Raw genomic sequence first — 19,137 nt, 5'->3', positions numbered from 1 at the left:
GAATTTTAGGTTGCAGTGAGCTATGATGATACCACTGCACTCTTAGCCCCAATAACAGAGGGAGACCCTGTCTCTAAAAAAAGAGGCAGTGAGAAAAAAAGAAAATAAACTGCTTAGCTAGGGAAACATGGCCACTTTCAGGGCTAGCCAGTTCTTAGAGTCAGGAAAGGACTTAGCCAGGAACATGCCTTTGAGATGCGAACTATCCAGTCCAGAGCCACACTCCTCGACCTGACCCACATAGGAAACAATATTCCTCTGACTTAACATCCCAAGGCCAGGTACCAGGTAACTAGGAACCACCCCTAGAGCTTAGAGCAGTGTCTTTCAACCTTTTTTATCTCTGGCACATACTTCAACCTACTGTTAAATTTCTACTGCACACCTAAATTATGTTGATCAAATAAAGAAGAGTGAAAAAAAGAATATACTTACTGTACTTTGAATTTCTTTCGAAAATAATTTAATTAATGATCTCTTAAAACTCCCCCCCCCACACACACAGGTGACAATTTATAATGTTAGTAGCACACAGACAAATATTAATTAAATCAGAACTATGTTTACATAGAAACAGGCACTGGTATGTGCAATTCTAGGGGGAATTGTGTGCAGTTAATCTTGATGGCTTAGCATTTTGACCTGCTGATGTCGCTCAATTTCTTTCTGTAGACGCTCAATCTCCCTTTTGTGATGACTGATCTCATCTTCGTGGTGTTTTTGCAAGCGTGCCAGTTGTTCTTTAGCCTGCGCCCGGAAATATCGTTCCTCTTCCGCCCGTTCTTTCTTGCAGAAGACCCCACCAGCTTCCCGGATCGAGCCCTCCCTCCTGTCGATATCGTTGGGCTGATCCGGGGCGAAGCCTCGGGCTTGCAGGGCTTTTACACCCCACATGCCAAACTGCGACCGCATGACCAGCGCAGAGACTGCCATTTTTACTAGAGTCTTCTCCTCTCTGGTCACTCCCGCGACAGCCTTCCTGAACGCGCTAATCTCTCTTAAAATCTTTGTGACACAGCTAAGATTCTCTCACGGCACACCAGGGTGCCGTGGCACACCAGTTGAAAATCACTGGCTTACATTCTTGTCAAAATTATCCGAATCAGCCAGTGCTAAATGGGTCACCCTGCCCTGCCTTGCACAAGAAAGGCTCAGACCTAATGCATTTCCCTCCCCTCTGTCTTCTGCTTTCTGACCGTCCTAGTGTCTTTCTCATGTGGTGACGCGTTTCGTGTCATGCCTCCCGCCTGTAGGACTGTGTTCAACTCCAGGGCCAAGCCTGAGTGCCCGTGTAATTCTTTGTTTAACGTGTGCCTCAGTTTCCCCATCTGTAACGTGGGTCAGGAGGGGAAGGGTGGGGACGCCTACCTCACAGGGTGGTTGTGGGGATGAAAGTGTTCCCGTGAGTGAAGGACGCGCAATGTTCAGTGTTAACAAGTTCAGGGCGGTGGGACAGGTTCTGAGCTCGAGCTGCACCGGGCTTTGGATTTATTTTTGTGAGTAAATAAAATTGGATGGTGAATGAAAAAAAAGTTTTTTCCCACATTTGATAAATTTATCAGTTTCCCACAACTGATAAAACAAAGTTTATTATACTTAGTTTTCCTAAGCCTTTCCTGTATTCTTTTCCATGGCAGCACCTGACTGGGCATCACATAAAACAAGACATTTTTCACAGAATCTGCTTATCCATTCTGAAATGCTATGGTACTCACTGAAAGCAGTCAATCATTGCTCTCATCAAGGGTTGCTAAGGAAAAAAACAAAATTATGTATTTATTTATTTTATTATTATTTTTTATTAGAGTCTCACTTTGTCACCCTCTGCAGAGTGCAGTGGTGTCATAGCTCACAGCAACCTCAAACTCTTGGGCTTTAAGATTAGATTCTCTTGCCTCAGCCTCCCAAGTCGCTGGGACTACAGATGCCTGCCACAATGCCTGGCTATTTTTTTGTAATTGTCATTGTTGTTTAGCAGGCCAGGGCTGGGTTTCAACCCACCAGCCCCCATGTATGTGGCTAGAACCCTAACCATTGAGCTATGGGTGCCCAGCCAACAAAATTATTTATTAAACTTACAATTAATTTTATGGACCAGTAGATAAAATGTGAATATGTTGGTTTTCTGTTGCTGTATAACAAGTGACCACAAACTTAGTGGCTTAACACAGCACGCATTTATTATTATCATAGCTTCTGTGGGTCAGGACTTCAGGCACAGCTTAGCTCAGTCCTCTGTTCAGGACTAAGTAAGGCTGCAATCAAGGTATTGCAAAGCAGCAATGACTATTCTCTTGCGCTCCCTTATGTCCTTGTGGTCCACATTTTCACAGTTTAGCTTGGAAAAGCTCTACCTTCCCGGGCATCAGTATCTGCAAATTCAGTAGCAGCACCAACCAGGCCATTCCCTAGAGGGCATCTCAGCAGACATGAGGTCATCCAAGAAAAGGATCAAAGAGGCCTCTCTGCTTTTGAAAAAAGCCCATGTAGCACCCTTACTATAAAAACTAAACTGTTTTTATCTGAGTAGGAATCATATACTTGGAATAAGTTCATCCATTGGCTTATGAATAGCACAGACTGACTCTGACATCAATTTCACTTTATTTTTACTTTACTTTTCTCCAAAAAAGAATTTGTCTGTGATCTTTTCATAGTAATTTTCGAAACAAAAGTTTCATGATCGGCTTTCCATGCATCCAGTTCCAACCTTTTTTTGTCCTTGATAAGTATCCTCAGGTGCCAAATAAACCACCAGTCTAAAGTGGGGGAAGACTCTAGCCCCAGCAAGACCAAGATTGCTGAGGAAAAAGGCTTGGCTGGCTGAAACTGCCTAAAATTTCTAACATGACGCTGTCATTATGCAGTTGTGCTTCAGTGCTCTGCAATAATGGCACTTTAACTCCAGGTCCACATATCACCATTTGAAGAAAGGGAAAAAAAGCTGAAGATATAAAATACTGAAGAAAGGTGACAACACTGCTTCATTACCCGTAGAATATGGTTTTATTTCAACGATGCAATAAAACTCCTTTCCCTCCTAGTACTAAGAGTTATTTAGTCTTGTGCGCTCAAACTTTTACTTCATGGCTTACTCTGAGAAAACCATTTTGTTTTAAAAGTCCAATTTTTGTGAAACCATTTTCTCTGTAAATAATGGGTTTCCTTACTCCTTCGGAAATGGGTTTATCATCTATAATACAGACCCTGGGACGTCCTGGTGTTCTGCAGAGAACATGCGTACAGAACAGCAGCTAATAGCCAGGAAAAGTATTAGGTAAAGTCTTTATAGGAAACATCCTGCAGAACATAGTAGGTTAGAAATGGGATATTAGTTATAATAATAACTAATACACACATTTTGTGTTTGCCTGACACCTTTGTAATAATGGGCACAATTGATAATTTCCTTCTAAAACGAACAACAGGAATCAGAACTTGATGGCTAATGGATATAGGGTTTCTTTTGGAGGTGATGGAAATGTTCTGGAATTAGAGAGTGCTGATAGTTGCACAAAATTGTGAATATACTAAAAACTACTGAATTGTTTCTCAGCCTTTTGGCTGAGATCAAGTGTAAAATGTATACTTTAAAAAAAGTTAAAATGGAAAATTTTGTGTTACCTCAATATTTAGAAAAGACCCTCTGTAGACAAGAGAATGATACTAGTCCATGGAAGTTATGGGAAATCAGCCACAGATGCAGAAGGGAATCTTTCATCTCCAGCAAACCACTAACAGCACCAGAGCCAGGTCCCCAGGGGATATCCCTATGTTCACTTCCAAGAAGTATTAAGAATCTAACTTCCTGGGCTCAGCTGAGTGGGTCATTATCCAGCTTTACTGAAACATATTCAAATCCAGACTTAACGACCAGAAAAGGGAAGGGAGACTGAAAGGTGAAAATAGCCAAAAGAAGGACTTGAAGTGGAAAAGAAGTTCTTCGGGGGATACATTTATTATATTCTTTATCACCAGGTTGAACTGAAAGGGCAATAAATCATCTCTGAATACATTTACTATTTCCAATGTATTTTCTGTTTATGTCATTCTCTTTCTTTCCAGTATTTCCTCTTTTATAAAAAGTTTGACCATCAAGGCAAATAGAAGTTCTGGGACTTTATGACGTTTTACAAAAAAAGAAAATCCAGTCTTTACAAGCATTCTGCCTAAAGTCGGGTTCTTTGAAGGAGCCTGTCAGATGGCCTGATCAAAGGTGATGAGACTGTTTCAGGGAGTTTTCAAGACATGCTTGTACCTGTTTCTATCAACATTTTATTAATCTTCTGGTTTTGGAAAAGTTCCAGAGAGAAAAACTTTCCCAAATCACTCACTCAGACCATGGAACAGACAGACTCTAACAGCCACTAGCTGAAGGAGTTCATGTGTTCTTACAGATGGCTGTGGAAACTGAATCAGGCTTACTGATTTGAGAAAACAGAAAGAAGGAACAAGGAGTATAGAACTTGACAATTTAGCCCAGCCTTGTTCAGGGCCTAATAAATGCCCAGAGTTAGTTCACTCTTCCCAAGTTCTTTGTTCTCCAACCTTAATTTTTATAATGAAGTGTTCCCAAAAGAGCAGATACTACCTTCTGATCCTCTACTATACACCATGTGATCCCAAAATGATTTAGAAAAGCTGATGCATCACAGTAGGTTTTGTTCATTTGTCAAGGCTGCCAAAACAAAGTACCACAAACTTCATGCCTTAAACCACAGATTTTATTATCTCACAGTTCTGTAGGCCAGATGTCTACAATCAAGGTGTCAGTAGGGCTGGCTCCCTGTGAGGGCTGAAAAGGAAGGCTCTGTTTCAGGTCTCTTTTCTGGCTTTTAGATCGCCATCTTCTTCCTGCATCTCTTTGTGGCTTTCCTCTTTTTATAAGGACAGTAGTCATATTGCCTTAGGGTCCACCCTAATTTCATTTTAACTTGATTATTTCATTACATGGACCCTATCTCCATGTAATGTTACTTTTTAGTCAGGCTTGGTGGATCATACCTATAATCCCAGTGCTTTGGAGAATCCCTTAATCCCAGGAGGGCCTGAGCTATGATCAGGCCACTGCACTCCCACCTGTGCAACAGACTGAGATCCTCTCAAAAAAAAAAAAAAAGAGTCCGCATTCTGAGGTAGGACTTCAACATTCTTCCAAAGAGGTTGCAGTTCAACCTGTGACACTAGTTTATGCAACTTAGTAAGAAGCTGAGAGAGAAGCCTTTTCTTGTAACATCTAGAAAACCGTCTATTAGGATTGGCCCTAGAGGAGTTTGTTTCTTGGCCAAAAGAGAGGAATTGGGTCCAGGAGATATAGGATAGTTCAGGAAGAAGCATATGCATACAACTAGAAAGAAAAGGACGTGTAGAATCATCAGGAGTTCTGACGACAAAGCTGCAATCAGATGATCTGGAATCTGGCCAAAATGACCTATACAAGTAAAAATCAGCCTACATGCCTGGCATGCATTGTAGCTGTTCAGCAAGAATCTGTTGAAATGAGAAGAAATACAGAGGATCAAGCACGGCACAAAAGCATGGCAAATGGAAGATGGGATTATATCATCTAGGACATTTCATTTGTGAAGAACAGAAATTGGGTTTTGCTGATTTTAACAGAAAAATGAATTCATCAGGAGGATAGTGGGAATATAGGGAAGTGAACAATATGTTCATTACATTGCATATGGTGGTGATTTTTCAGGTGTATACTTATGCCAAAATTTGTCAAATCATACTCTTTTTTATGCAATCTACTGTATATCAGTTATACTTCAATACAAATGTTTGGGAAAGAGGTATTAGAAATGTATGCTACACTGTACACCGATGCTGACAGTGTAAATGATATACTCACTTTGAAAAATTGTTTGGTAGTAAATACAAAAGCTGAATAATGCCATATTCTGTAACCTACCATTTCCACTTCTAAGTAGCCACCCAATAGAAAAATCACACAAACTTTCACTAAAAACATTTCCAACAATATTCATAGCGGCACTATTCATATTAATAAAACTTTAACTGCCGAGATGCTCACCAACAGTAGAATGCTATGAATAAAGGGCTAACTCTATGGACCTGTACATTCCCAAAATCTCAGCACTAGTCCCTGTCCTGATTCCTGGGAAAAGATCTCAGAGCCCTTGGACTATCTTGCCTGAAAAGAACATCTCTGTATGTGTAAAGCCTTGGGCTAGGCCAGATAGTTTACACTAACAATGCAGTTTATGGAAAATGCCTATTTTTTGTATGCCTGAGGCTTTGAGCAACATTATCAGTTGACCTATAAGAGGCTGGAGACTGAGTAGTTAAGGATAGTCATATGGTCACTGCATACCTATGTAGCTGACCTCCAATAGATATTCTGGACACTGAGGCTCAAGTGAGCTTCCTGGTTGTATCGTCACGTATCATTGTTGGAAGAATCAAGCAATGGGGGATGGGATGACAGCTGGAAGTTTGTGCCTGGTTTCTCTTTGACTCAACCCTACTTACCTTTTCCTTTTGTTGGTTTTAATCTGTATTCTTTCAGTGAAATAAACCAGAACCATGAGTATAACAGCTTTTCTGAGTTCTGTGAAGCTTTTCAGCAAATCACTGAACCTGAGAGCAGTCTTGAGGCTCTCCAACACAGATGGATAAATATATTATAGTATATTTGTTGAATGGAATGCCTTAATATACCAGTAAGAATGAATAAGCTACAATAACACAAAGCAATATGGATGACTCTCACAAACATCGTGTTGGACATACACAAAAAGATTTACGATGTGACTCAACTTATATGAAGTAAAAGAAAATGATAAGCACACACAACTAATCTATGATGTTAGGAGGCAGGATGGTAGGTTTTCTTGGGCAGCAAATGGCAGTGACTGGAAGGGGAATAAAGAAACTTCTAGGATGTTTGTATTTTCTGTTTTTTGATTTGAGCACTGGTTATTAACACATGTTCAGTTTGTGAAAATTCATTTTGTAAAAAATCATCATTTATGTATTTGTTTTCTGTATCTATGTTATATTCAATAATGTGAAATGTTAAAGGGCATTGGATGGCATGCAGAATCTCTAGAAAAACAGAGCAACCAAACTGGTAGGGTACGTAGCTAGAAAAGAACCAAAATCTTACCACAAAACAGATCTACAAAAACTGCACTGCTGCACTACTAAGTACTAAGCGGCCATCTGGCCATCATTACTGTGGCCACTGGGAATACAGGACTCTCACTGCTGCTATTGCTTCCTGTCCCCAGAATGAACTCTATGTGATTTTTGCTTCTTTCAGTCTATATCAAGTGTGAGTGTTGTTCATGGGCTAGGGTTAGGTCATAGGTTCCCACTCTGATAGCAAGGGTGATAAAAAAGATAAGATTTTGGTATTTGTAGTTTCTATTATGGAAAACAAGCTCTGCCTGATTAGAAGAAATGACAGATGCAGGTAGTCAAAAGAATGAGAATGTTCACTGAAGTTGTTTTGCATCTGGAGATCTAAACTAAATTTTAAAAGTGTTTATTTGGTGTTGAGCACAAAATGAGAGGCCTTTACATATATAAAAACACTTGAACCTCTCAACTGCTCTGTGAAATAATACAGGCCCTAGAAAGACTCCAGAAATCTACTCAAGGTCTCCCTTTTTTTGTTTTGTGCCTACATGATCTGCAAACTACTCCTAAGGCTGGGGGAAAAAAAATCCAAAAGGATTAAGTTATAACAGTGCTTGGTGTTAACACAAGGTTAGGAATGGTAACCATTTACAAGCCAGAAGAGAATATCTCATAATTCATGTGTTGTTGGGTAGAAAACTCAGGAAGATTCTTGCTTAATAGTAGGAAATAATGAGCTTTAATTGAACACAGCTATGTGCCCACCTAACAAATCATAAAAGTAAGATCCCAAAAGATCAAACTATAGCCAAGTAACTGAACATTCCAAATGAAACTTAAGAATATTTATAGGAGGGCGGCCCCTGTGGCTCAGTCGGTAAGGTGCCGGCCCCATATACCGAGGGTGGCGGGTTCAAACCCGGCCCCGGCCAAACTGCAACCAAAAAATAGCCAGGCGTTGTGGCGGGCACCTGTAGTCCCAGCTGCAAGGGAGGCTGAGGCAAGAGAATCGCTTAAGCCCAGGAGTTGGAGGTTGCTGTGAGCTGTGTGAGGTCACGGCACTCTACTGAGGGCCATAAAGTGAGACTCTGTCTCTACAAAAAAAAAAAAAAAAAAAGAATATTTATAGGAATACAAAAGTATCTAGCATCCAAAGGTAAAATTTGCAATGTCTACCATTCAAACAAAAATTACCAGGCATATGGAGAAGCAGAAAGACATGACACACAAGTGAAGAATAGTTAGTCAATTGACTTAACCCAAGACTGATTAAGATGTGAGGACAAACAGTTATTGTAACTATATCCCATACGTCCAAAATGTTAAGTAAGGGCATGAAAAAATATATAATAAGATAGCCAAATAGAACTTCTAGAGATAAAAACCAAAGTAACTGAGATGAAAATTACACTGGATGAAATTAATGGCAAATTAGGCATGGCAGAAGAAAAGACTGAGGAATTGAAGATGAAACAATAGATGGTATACAAAGTGTAACACAGGGGGAAAAAGAATACAAAAATCAGTGAACTGTGGTATAACTTCTAGTGGCCTAGTACATGTACATTTTTTATTAGGGACTCCAAAAGAGAGAGGCAGAAGAAAAGTTTGAGTAAGATGACCAAAATTGTCCATGTTTGATTAAAACAGTAAACTCACAGATCCAAAGTGAATGAAAACAAGCCAACAAACATAAAGTAAAAGATACCATGACACATAATTAAATTGCTCAAATTCAAAACCAGTGATGAAGAAAAAAATCTTATATGATTTAGAGCATCAGGAAGAATCTTTCAAGGTCACCGGGTAGATCTGGGACTGTGTTCTGGAAATGATAAGTTTGTGTTATCTTTTTAGAGCTTTTTAGAACCATACAAACTCCAGACAGATTAGATTAGAAGGGAAGCGTTGGAGCCGGGCACAGTGGCTCATGCCTATAATATGAGCACTCTGGGAGGCTGAGGCAAGTGGATTGGTTGAGCTCAGGAGTTCAAGATCAGCTTGAGCAAGAGTGAGACCCTGGCTCTAAAAAAAAAAAAAAAAAAGCTGGGCATTGTGGTTGGTGCCTGTAGTCCCAGCTACTCGAGATGTTGAGGCAAGAGGATCACTTGAGCCCAAGAGTTTGAGGTTGCTGTGTACTATGATGCCATGGTACTCTACCAAGGGTGACAAAGTAAGACTCTGTTCCAAAAAAAAAAAAAAAAAGAAAGAAAGAAAGAGAAAGAAAGAAAGAAAGAAAGAAAGAAAGAAAGAAAGAAAGAAAGAAAGAAAGAAAGAAAGAAAGAAAGAAAGAAAGAAAGAAAGAAAGAAAAGAAAGAGAAGGGAAAAGTTGGAAATCAAAGAAACAAGTTAGGAAGGTTTTATAGTACTCTGGTGAGTTTGGTAGATCTGAATTAGGGTTGTGAAGTAGCAGTAAAATGTAGGAGACATTCAAGAAGTAGAATTGATAGCAGTTGGAGATTGCATGTGGAGGTTAAAATTAGCACTTGCTAGGAACTGGTAGATGGTATCAAAATTCATTGATCTAAGAGGAAAGATAATGATTTAATTTTGTATATGCTGAGTTTGAGGCACATATAGGTTCTCCATTTAAACTTAGAGAAGATTTCTGGCATATAGATAGAGGTTTGGAAGTTATCCACACATAAACCAAATGCCCCCATGTCCTCCAGCTTTTTATGACATCTTTACCTTTAATATAACCAAATAAAATAACCTGAATTTTGGTCCCATGCTAAGAAGGCTGAGCCTCCTAAACATTCCTAGAGCAAGCTGGGAGAAAAGGCTAGGAGCCAGACCTCTGCGGAATGAGGCACTGGCCAACTGGTCCTCCTGTCTCTAGACTCAGAGGAGGGTCCTGGGGGCTGGAACCCAGACATGGAAGAAAAGACTAGATAGGCAGACTAGGACCTCAGTAGGAGAAATGAGGCTAGTTTTGAGGATCACTACAGAAGTGCTGACAAAGTGAAGCTACTGGAGTGAAGAAGTCTCAGCAAAAACTGATACAAAAAGGAGCAAGTCTCTTCTCATTCCTTCAACTTGCCGTGTCTGTCCACTGGTAAAGCCTAGAGGGGAACAGCTAGCAAAGCTGAAAAGTGTATGGTAAAATTTCTTTTTTTTTTTTTTTATTTATTTATTTATTTTTTTATTAAATCATAACTGTATACAATGATATGATTATGGGGCATCATACACTCACTTCATAAACCATTTGACACATTTTTATCACAGTGGTTAACATAGCCTTTCCGGCGTTATCTCAGTTACTGTGCCAAAACATTTACATTCTACATTTACCAAGTTTCGCAAATACCCCTGTAATATTCACCACAGGTGTGATCCCACCGATTCCCCTCCCTCTACCCACCCCCCCCTTTCCCACTTCTCCCTATTGTTAAGTTGTAGCTGGGTTATAGCTTTCATGTGAGAGTCCCAAATTAGTTTCATAGTAGGGCTGTGTACATTGGGTATTTTTTCTTCCATTCTTGGGATACTTTACTAAGAAGAATATGTTCCAGCTCCATCCATGTAAACATGAAAGAGGTAAAGTCTCCATCTTTCTTTAAGGCTGCATAGTACTCCATGGTATACATATACCACAATTTATTAATCCATTCGTGGATCGATGGGCACTTGGGCTTTTTCCATGACTTAGCTATTATGAATTGGGCTGCAATAAACATTCTGGTACAAATATCTTTGTTATGTTGTGATTTTTGGTCTTCTGGGTATATGCCCAGCAGAGGAATTACAGGATTGAATGGCAGATCTATTTTTAGATCTCTGAGTGTTCTCCATATATCTTTCCAAAAGGAATGAATTAATTTGCATTCCCACCAGCAGTGCAGAAGTGTTCCCTTTTCTCCGCATCCACGCCAACATCTCTGGTCTTGAGATTTTGTGAGTATAGAACAATAGGTTGGGGTTGAGAGGCAGTGACTTAATAACTAGTATGCTCTTCTTCAGGGTGGGGAGTGGATACCTTACTGCTCTGTTTTACAACTCTGATCTGGAATTGTGGTTATAAGAAATAGTCTTGCTTGGTGGTCACATGGAGCTGGCTGTGCATGACTTCTGTTATAACTAACTCTCCCTCTTCTAGGGATAAGGTAAACTGGGCATTTGAGGAGAAAGAGGGACAGAACCTAAACTAGAACAACACTGAAAAGTTAGTGTCCTGTACAACTCTTTGAAAACGTGTTCTTTAGCTCTTACATGTTTAAAATTAGCAAAATAAAGTTCTTCATTCAGATGCTTTAGCCAATGTGATGGCTATTAAACTTCAAATGGTAGTCTCTGCATTACATCTGCCTCCACCCATAGCAAGAAACCCAGCCCCAAATGGGGAGAAACACAATTTGCTCTGGCAATGTTCACCAAGAAGAGGGCCTATTACTCTCTTTTGCAAAAAGGCTGCCTTTTGCATAACAAGGGAAGAAAGCTCCTAATAAAAAGAGAAGTGTAAGAAATAATGCAAATGGAGGTTGAAAGTTGGGCACTTGCTGTTAAGGCTGGGGGGAAAGACAGTTTTTACATGAGAAGGTATGCCCAGGATAGATTCATCAAAAACACCTGGGTATAAATTCTTGGGAAGGAGAAATACTGGACATGTACTTGAAAAGGAGAGTCAATTATGAATTTGCAGCCACACAAATAAAGGGGGTTCTAATCCAGGCTGTCATTTTGAGCTACTTTTCCAATTCTGCAGAACAGTGGCAATAAAAGCACTTCTGTTGCTCTACTCACCTCTTCAGCCTTATATTCCTTTTGAACTTGACAAGCCCAAATGTTAAAACATTGCTTTCATTGTAGAGCAACTCAGAATCATAGAATGTCGGATCTAGATAGGACCTTGGAGCAAGAGAAATCATGAAGAGCTAAAAGGAATTCTATAGCAATAAAAATTTTATAACTATAAACAAAGGACTCTGAGGGGATAGAATTGCATATAAGTGTTTGAAAACTATTACTAAGAAAGGAAAGAGATTGTTTGGAAGGGTTCAAAGAAATAACTCAAAAAAACCAATTTAAAATAAAGCAACTGTGAATTAGAATGAGAATTACATTTTAATGCTGAAGGTAGAAAGTAATGGAGACTATTCATTTTGATAAATATTTTTTATCATTATTTTATTCCATTAAATAATGCGGAGATATTTCACTCAGGAAATTGAAACAATATAAGTAAATTCTGAGTAGATAATATTATTATTTCTTTTATTTTACTTTATTATTAAATCATAGCTGTGTACATTAATGTGATCATAGGGCACCATACACTGATTTTATAGACCATTTGACATCCTTTCATCACACTGGTTAACATAGCCTTCCTGGCATTTTCTTAGTTATTGTGTTAAGACATTTATATTCTACATTTACTAAGTTTCACATGTACCCTATGATGCACCGTAGGTGTAATCCCACCAATCTCCCTCCTCCCTGCTCCCTTCCCTCCCTTTCCCCCTTCGCCATATTCTTAGGTTATAGCCGGGTTATAACTTTCACATGAAAGCTATAAATTAGTTTCATAGTAGGGCTTAAGTACGTTGGATACTTTTTCTTTCATTCTTGAGATACTTTACTGAGAAGAATATGTTCCAGCTCCATCCATGTAAACATGAAAGAGGTAAAGTCTCCATCTTTCTTTAAGGCTGCATAATATTCCATGGTGTACATATACCACAATTTATTAATCCTTTCGTGGATCGATGGGCACTTGGGCTTTTTCCATGACTTAGCAATTATGAATTGTGTGGCAATAAACATTCTGGTACAAATATCTTTGTTATGATGTGATTTTTGGTCTTCTGGGTATAAACCTAGTAGAGGAATTATAAGATTGAATGGCAGATCTATTTTTAGATCTCTAAGTGTTCTCCAAATATCTTTTCAAAAAGAATGTATTAATTTGCATTCCCATCGGCAGTGTAGAAGTGTTCCCTTTTCTCCACATCCATGCCAACATCTCTGGTCTTGGGATTTTGTGATATGGGCTAATCTTACTGGAGTTAGATGATATCTCAAAGTAGTTTTGATTTGCATTTCTCTGATGATTAAGGATGATGAGCATTTTTTCATATGTCTGTAGGCCGCATGCCTGTCTTCTTCAGAGAAGTTTCTCTTCAAGTCCCTTGCCCAGCCTGCGATGGGATCACTTGTTCTTTTCTTCCTTATATGTTTGAGTTCTCTGTGGATTCTAGTTATTAAACCTTTGTCAGAGACATAACCTGCAAATATCTTTTCCCATTCTCAAGGCTGTCTGCTTGCTTTACTTACTGTGTTCTTGGCTGTGCAGAAGCTTTTTAGTTTGATCAGGTCCCAGTAGTGTATTTTTGAAGCTGCTTCAATTGCCCGGGGGGTCCTCCTCATAAAATATTCACCCAGACTGATTTCTTCAAGAGTTTTCCCTGCACTCTCTTCTAGTATTTTTATAGTTTCATGTCTTAAGTTTAAATCTTTAATCCAGTGAGAGTCTATCTTAGTTAATGGTGAAAGGTGTGAGTCCAGTTTCAGTCTTCTACAGTTCACACAGCACCATTTGTTAAATAGAGAATCTTTTCCCCACTGAATGTTTTTAATTGGTTTGTCAAAGATCAAATAACAGTAAGTAGCTGGGTTCAACTCTTGGTTCCCTATTCTGATCCATACATCTACCTCTCTGTTTTGTGCCAGTACCATGCTGTTTTGATCACTATCAATTTGTAGTATAGTCTGAGGTCTGATAGTGTGATTACTCCTGCTTTGTTTTTATTTCTGAGTAATGTTTTGGCTATTCAAGGTTTTTTCTGATTCCATGTAAAATGAAGTATTATTTTTTCAAGATCTTTAAAGTATGACAGTGGAGCTTTAATAGGGATTGCATTAAAATTGTATATGGCTTTGGGTAGTATAGACATTTTAACAATGTTGATTCTTCCAGCCATGAGCATGGTATGTTTTTCCATTTGTTAACATTTTCAACTATTTCTTTTCTTAGAGTTTCATAGTTCTCTTTATAGAGATCTTTCACGTCCTTTATTAGATAAACTCCCAAATATTTCATCTTCTTTGGCACTACTGTGAGTGGAATAGAGTCCTTAACTGTTTTTTCAGCTTGACTATTGTTGGTATATGTAAAAGCTACCGATTTATGAATGTTGATTTTGTAACCTGAGACACTGCTATATTCCTTGATCACTTCTAAGAGTTTTGTAGTCAAGTCCCTGTTGTTTTCCAGATATACAATCATATCATCTGCGAAGAGTGAAAGTTTGATCTCTTCTGACCCTATATGGATACCCTTGATCACCTTTTCTTCCCTAATTGCGGTGGCTAAAACTTCCATTACAATGTTAAAGAGCAATGGAGACAATGGGCAGCCTTGTCTGGTTCCTGATCTGAGTGGAAATGATTTCAATTTAACTCCATTCAATATGATATTGGCTGTGGGTTTGCTGTAGATGGCCTTTATCAGTTTAAGAAATGTCCCTTCTATACCAATTTTCTTAAGTGTTCTGATCATGAAGGGATGCTGGATATTATCAAAATCATAAATTGAGAGAATCATATGGTCTTTGTTTTTTTAATTTGTTTATGTGCTGAATTGTGTTTATAGATTTATGTATATTGAACCAGCCTTTAGACCCTGGGATAAAACTGACTTGGTCATGATGTATAATTTGTTTGACGTGTTGCTGGATTCTGTTTGTTAGGATCTTGTTGAATATTTTTGCATCTATATTCATTAGTGATATTGGTCTATATTTTCTTTTCTTATTGAGTCTTTTCCTGGTTTGGGGATCAGGGTGTTTTTTGCTTCATAGAACGTGTTGGATAGTCTTCCTTCTTTTTCTACCTTTTGGAACAGGTTGAGTAATATAGATACTAGTTCCTCTTTAAAGGTTTGGTAGAATTCTGATGTGAAGCCATCTGGTCCTGGGCTTTTCTTTTTAGGGAGATTTTGTATAGTTGATGCTATTTCAGAACTTGATATTGGCTGATTCAAAATTTCCACTTGATTCTGGCTAAGTCATGGAAGGTGACGTGCTTCCAAATATTGGTCAATTTCCTTCAGATTTTCATATTTCTGAGAATAAAGTTTCTTGTAATATTCATTAAGGATTTTTTGAATTTCTGAGGAGTCTGTTGTTATTTCGTCTTTGTCATGTCTGATTCATGTAATTAGAGATTTTACTCTTTTTTTCCCCAGTTAGGTTAGGCAAAAGTTTATCTATTTTATTGACCTTTTCGAAAAACCAACTTTTTGAATTATTGATCTGTTGTATAATTTTTTTGTTTTCAATTTCATTTATTTCTGCTCTAATTTTGGTTATTTCTTGTCTTCTACTGGGTTTTGGGTTGGAATGTTCTTGCTTTTCCAGTTGCTTGAGATGTCCCATTAAGTTGCTAACTTCCTCTCTTTTGTTCTCTTGAGGAAGGCTTGCAGTACTATAAATTTCCCTCTTAGGACTGTCTTTGTGGTATCCCAAAGGTTCTGATAATTGGTGTCTTCATTAATGTTTTGTTCCAAAAATTTGGTAATTTCTTTCTTAATATCGTGTATGACCCTGCTATCATTCAGCATAAGGTTATTTAACTTCCATGTTTTTGTGTGAGTATGCAGATTCCTGTTGCTACTGAGTGCAACTTTTATTCCATGGTGGTCTGAGAAGTTGAAAGAAATAATTTCTATTGCTTTAAATTTACCGAAGTTAGACTTGTGACCTAAGATGTGATCAATTTTGGAGTATGTTCCATGGGCTGATGAGAAGTATGTGCATTCAGTTTTGTTGAGATGAAATGTTCTGTAGAATTCTGCTAAATCCAAATGTTGGATGATTAGGTTTAAATCTAAAATTTCTTTGCTCAGCTTCTTATTGGAGGATCTATCCAACACTGCCAAAGGAGTGTTAACATCTCCGACTATTATGGAGCTGGAGGAAATCAAGTTGCTCATGTCTGTTAGAGTTTCTCTTATAAATTGAGGTGCATGCTGGTTGGGTACATAAATATTAATAATTGAAATCTCATCATATTGAGTATTACCCTTAACAAAGATGAAGTGACAGTTCTTATCCTTCCTTACTTTTGTTGGTTTAAAACCTATTGTATCTGCAAATAGAATTGCAACACCTGCTTTTTTCTGATTACCATTTGCCTGAAATACGGATGACCATCCTTTCACCCTGAGTCTATAAATGCCAGGAAGGCTATGTTAACCAGTGTGATGAAAATATGTCAAATGGTCTATAAAACCAGTGTATGGTGCCCCATGGTCACATTAACGTACACAGCTATGATTTAATAATAAAATAAAATAAGCACATTGTACCCCCCCCCCCAGAAAATGTGCTAGGCTCTTGCTAATCAAAGTGGAGTACATGGAATATCAACATCACCTTGAAACTTGTTAGAAATGCAAACTTGGTAGGTGATTCATTCATATGCACAAGTATGATGGAGGAGGGCTATACTAGAACCATATGAAGATTTGCAAAGGCTATAATGGAAAATATATTTTGTAACCTTTTGAATCTCTTACCCATATTGTGTTAAAAAAAAATTACTTATAACCCTTAGTAAAGATGGTGAGGAGAACTTAATTCAGGAGAGACTATTGCAATAGGGATTTGGTAGTAGAAGAGAGGGGTTGAACTTAATTCCCAATGCAATATGGAACCAGCACATTGTACCACAGAATTCTTGCGGAAGGCAGGCCAGCATGATAAGATATTAAGGATAGGGATGTGAATTTGATAAGATATCAAGGAGGAGGGGGTGTTTTTATTAAACTGATTCAGTAGGATTTTTGCTAAAACTGTACTAAGCAGGCCAAGGATACAGCCCAAAGTTGGAGTCTAGTCTAAAAGAGGTCTCAATTTGGTAAAGGAATCTTTGTCAATTGAGAAGGAGGAGGAGGAGGAGGAGAAGAAGAAGAAGAGGAGGAGGAGTCAAGTGAGTAGAGAAACAAGAACATGATTTTCTAAGAAGTATTTTTCTGAAGTTCCTTATAGTGTTAATTACTCCTTATCCTATAAGTGGAAAAGGTGCAGGCTGTGTGTCCCTCACTTCCGACTTTTATAGAAGCACTTAGGATGATTGATGTGACTCATTCATACTGGAGAAAAGGAGGATCAATTCATGGCAAAAAGATTGAGGACTCCTTCTAGTGAATAACTTCACTTTCCTTTGGTGGCAGTTTAAAGGTATTTAATTCCAGGACTTAGGGGTGGAACCTGGGGTAGGAATATTGGCTGAGATTATTGTAAAAGAGATTCTTCCCAGAAGGGTGGTCTTCCAGGTGAGGAATTTCCAGTGGAAGCTGTGAGTTGTGCCACTGAAGCCAGAAGGACAAAGGAGAATTAGAAGGGGATCCTAGGAATTGCAGTTGAAGAGCCTCCTAAGAATGTGTGCATAGGAGTGCACCGGGGAGGATAGCTCATAACTGCAATGGGGAGGGACAGAGAGCAGTGAGTTCAACAGCACAAGTCTGGAAGATGCTTTGGTCCTCAAGGATCTGAGGGCCTCGCTATGGGAAAGATAGACACACCAGGGAATAATAGCAGTGACAGGCAGGGCTGGGGAGCCTGAGAAGGCTCAGGGAAGGAATAGTGGGCCTTACCAGGCAGCTGCCAGCATTTGCTTGGAACTATAGGAAAAAAACATCCCAAAGCTCACAGAAAAACTGCGGTGGCAGAAGGAGCTTCTACATGGACAGATGAAGACATGAACCAGTGAAATTTGGGTTGGTACTGTTAAAATAACCAGTCTGTATTCAGAGATCAACAAGACCTCAGAAAGCTCAAGATAGCCCATACCCACATTCTATACTACATATGTATTGGTAATAATTATCCATTCATTTAACAAAGTCTATTGAGCACGTGGGAAGCACTGATGTAATGATGGACAAGACATAGTTCCTGCCCTAAAGGCCCATGAATGAAGAAGTTTCCAGTTAAGGGGCTACAGAGGCTCGGCACCCATAGATCAGTGATTAGGGCGCCGGCCACATACACCAGGGCTGGCGGGTTCGAACCTAGCCCAGGCTTGCTAAAGAACAATGACAACTACAACAAAAAAATAGCTGGCATGTGGCGGACGCCTGTAGTCCCAGTTACTTAGGACGCTGAGGCAAAAAAATAACTTAAGCCCAAGAGTTTGAGGTTTCTGTGAGCTGTGACATCACAACACTCTACCAAGGGTGACATAGTGAAACTCTGTCTCAAAAAAAAGTGGGGAGGGGGGCGCTATAGGCAAGTAACACAGGTACTCTTGCAGGTTGTTAAGTGGTAGGATAAGGTTACGTGCTGGGTGTAATGGAAGCGTATAGAAGTCTTGCATTTCCTCCCAGGCAGTGGGTCTCAGACTTCCATGTGTATATGAATTGCCTGGGGATCTTGTCAAAATGCAGATTCTGATTTAGTCAGTCTGGGGAGGGGCCTGGGATTCTGCATTTCTAACAAGTTCCCAGGATTGGTGATGCTAATGCTGCTTGTTCATGGATTACCCGAGTAGCAAGACTCTAAGAAACATCTAACTGACCTTGTAGGAGAGTTAATTCTCCCCTTCATAGGCAAAAATAAATAATCCCACATCTCTTAACTTTGAGTATGTTCAAAGTTAAATGAATGATTTAAAATATGATATTAAAAATTTTAGTAATAAAGGCAAATTTACATTCCAGTAATTATTCCTCACATTATTTTACCCATGTATAGTCTGGGTTGCACCAATATTAATGCTCCTTGGTGAGTCAACTGAGGAAGACTAATATTATTTGCATGTGTCTTTTGTCTCTCCTTTTGTCTTTTCAAAATTCATAGAAGAACATACCTTTATAAGCTTCCCTATGACAAGCAATTTCTCTACCCCAAATTGCATGCACATCGTCTTTCTTTTAGATAAGTTTAGCTGCCACCTCCTTCAGACTCCCTCACCTCCAGCTGTGGTTCTCCCAGGAGGTGGAAGTGAGAATTGGGTCAATTATGGAGGTACACACCTCAAGCTTTAGCCTTTCCACCAGCACCCAAGACAAATATTTAA

The 19,137-nt window shown here is 39.0% G+C and overlaps 1 protein-coding gene across 1 annotated transcript; it reads right to left on the bottom strand.

Annotated features, from left to right (window-relative positions):
* Nucleotides 1-615: 615 nt before the first annotated feature.
* LOC128592060 (ATPase inhibitor, mitochondrial-like) lies at nt 616-933 on the bottom strand. The gene has a single exon (XM_053599892.1). It carries the CDS (start codon nt 931-933, stop codon nt 616-618), a length of 318 nt encoding a protein of 105 aa, XP_053455867.1.
* Nucleotides 934-19,137: the final 18,204 nt, after the last annotated feature.

The sequence above is a fragment of the Nycticebus coucang genome, chromosome 8, assembly GCF_027406575.1.
Source record: "Nycticebus coucang isolate mNycCou1 chromosome 8, mNycCou1.pri, whole genome shotgun sequence".
Lineage (NCBI taxonomy): Eukaryota > Metazoa > Chordata > Mammalia > Primates > Lorisidae > Nycticebus > Nycticebus coucang.
The sequence above is the reverse complement of the archived record's forward strand: the minus strand, read 5'-3'. Positions and strand labels throughout refer to the sequence as shown.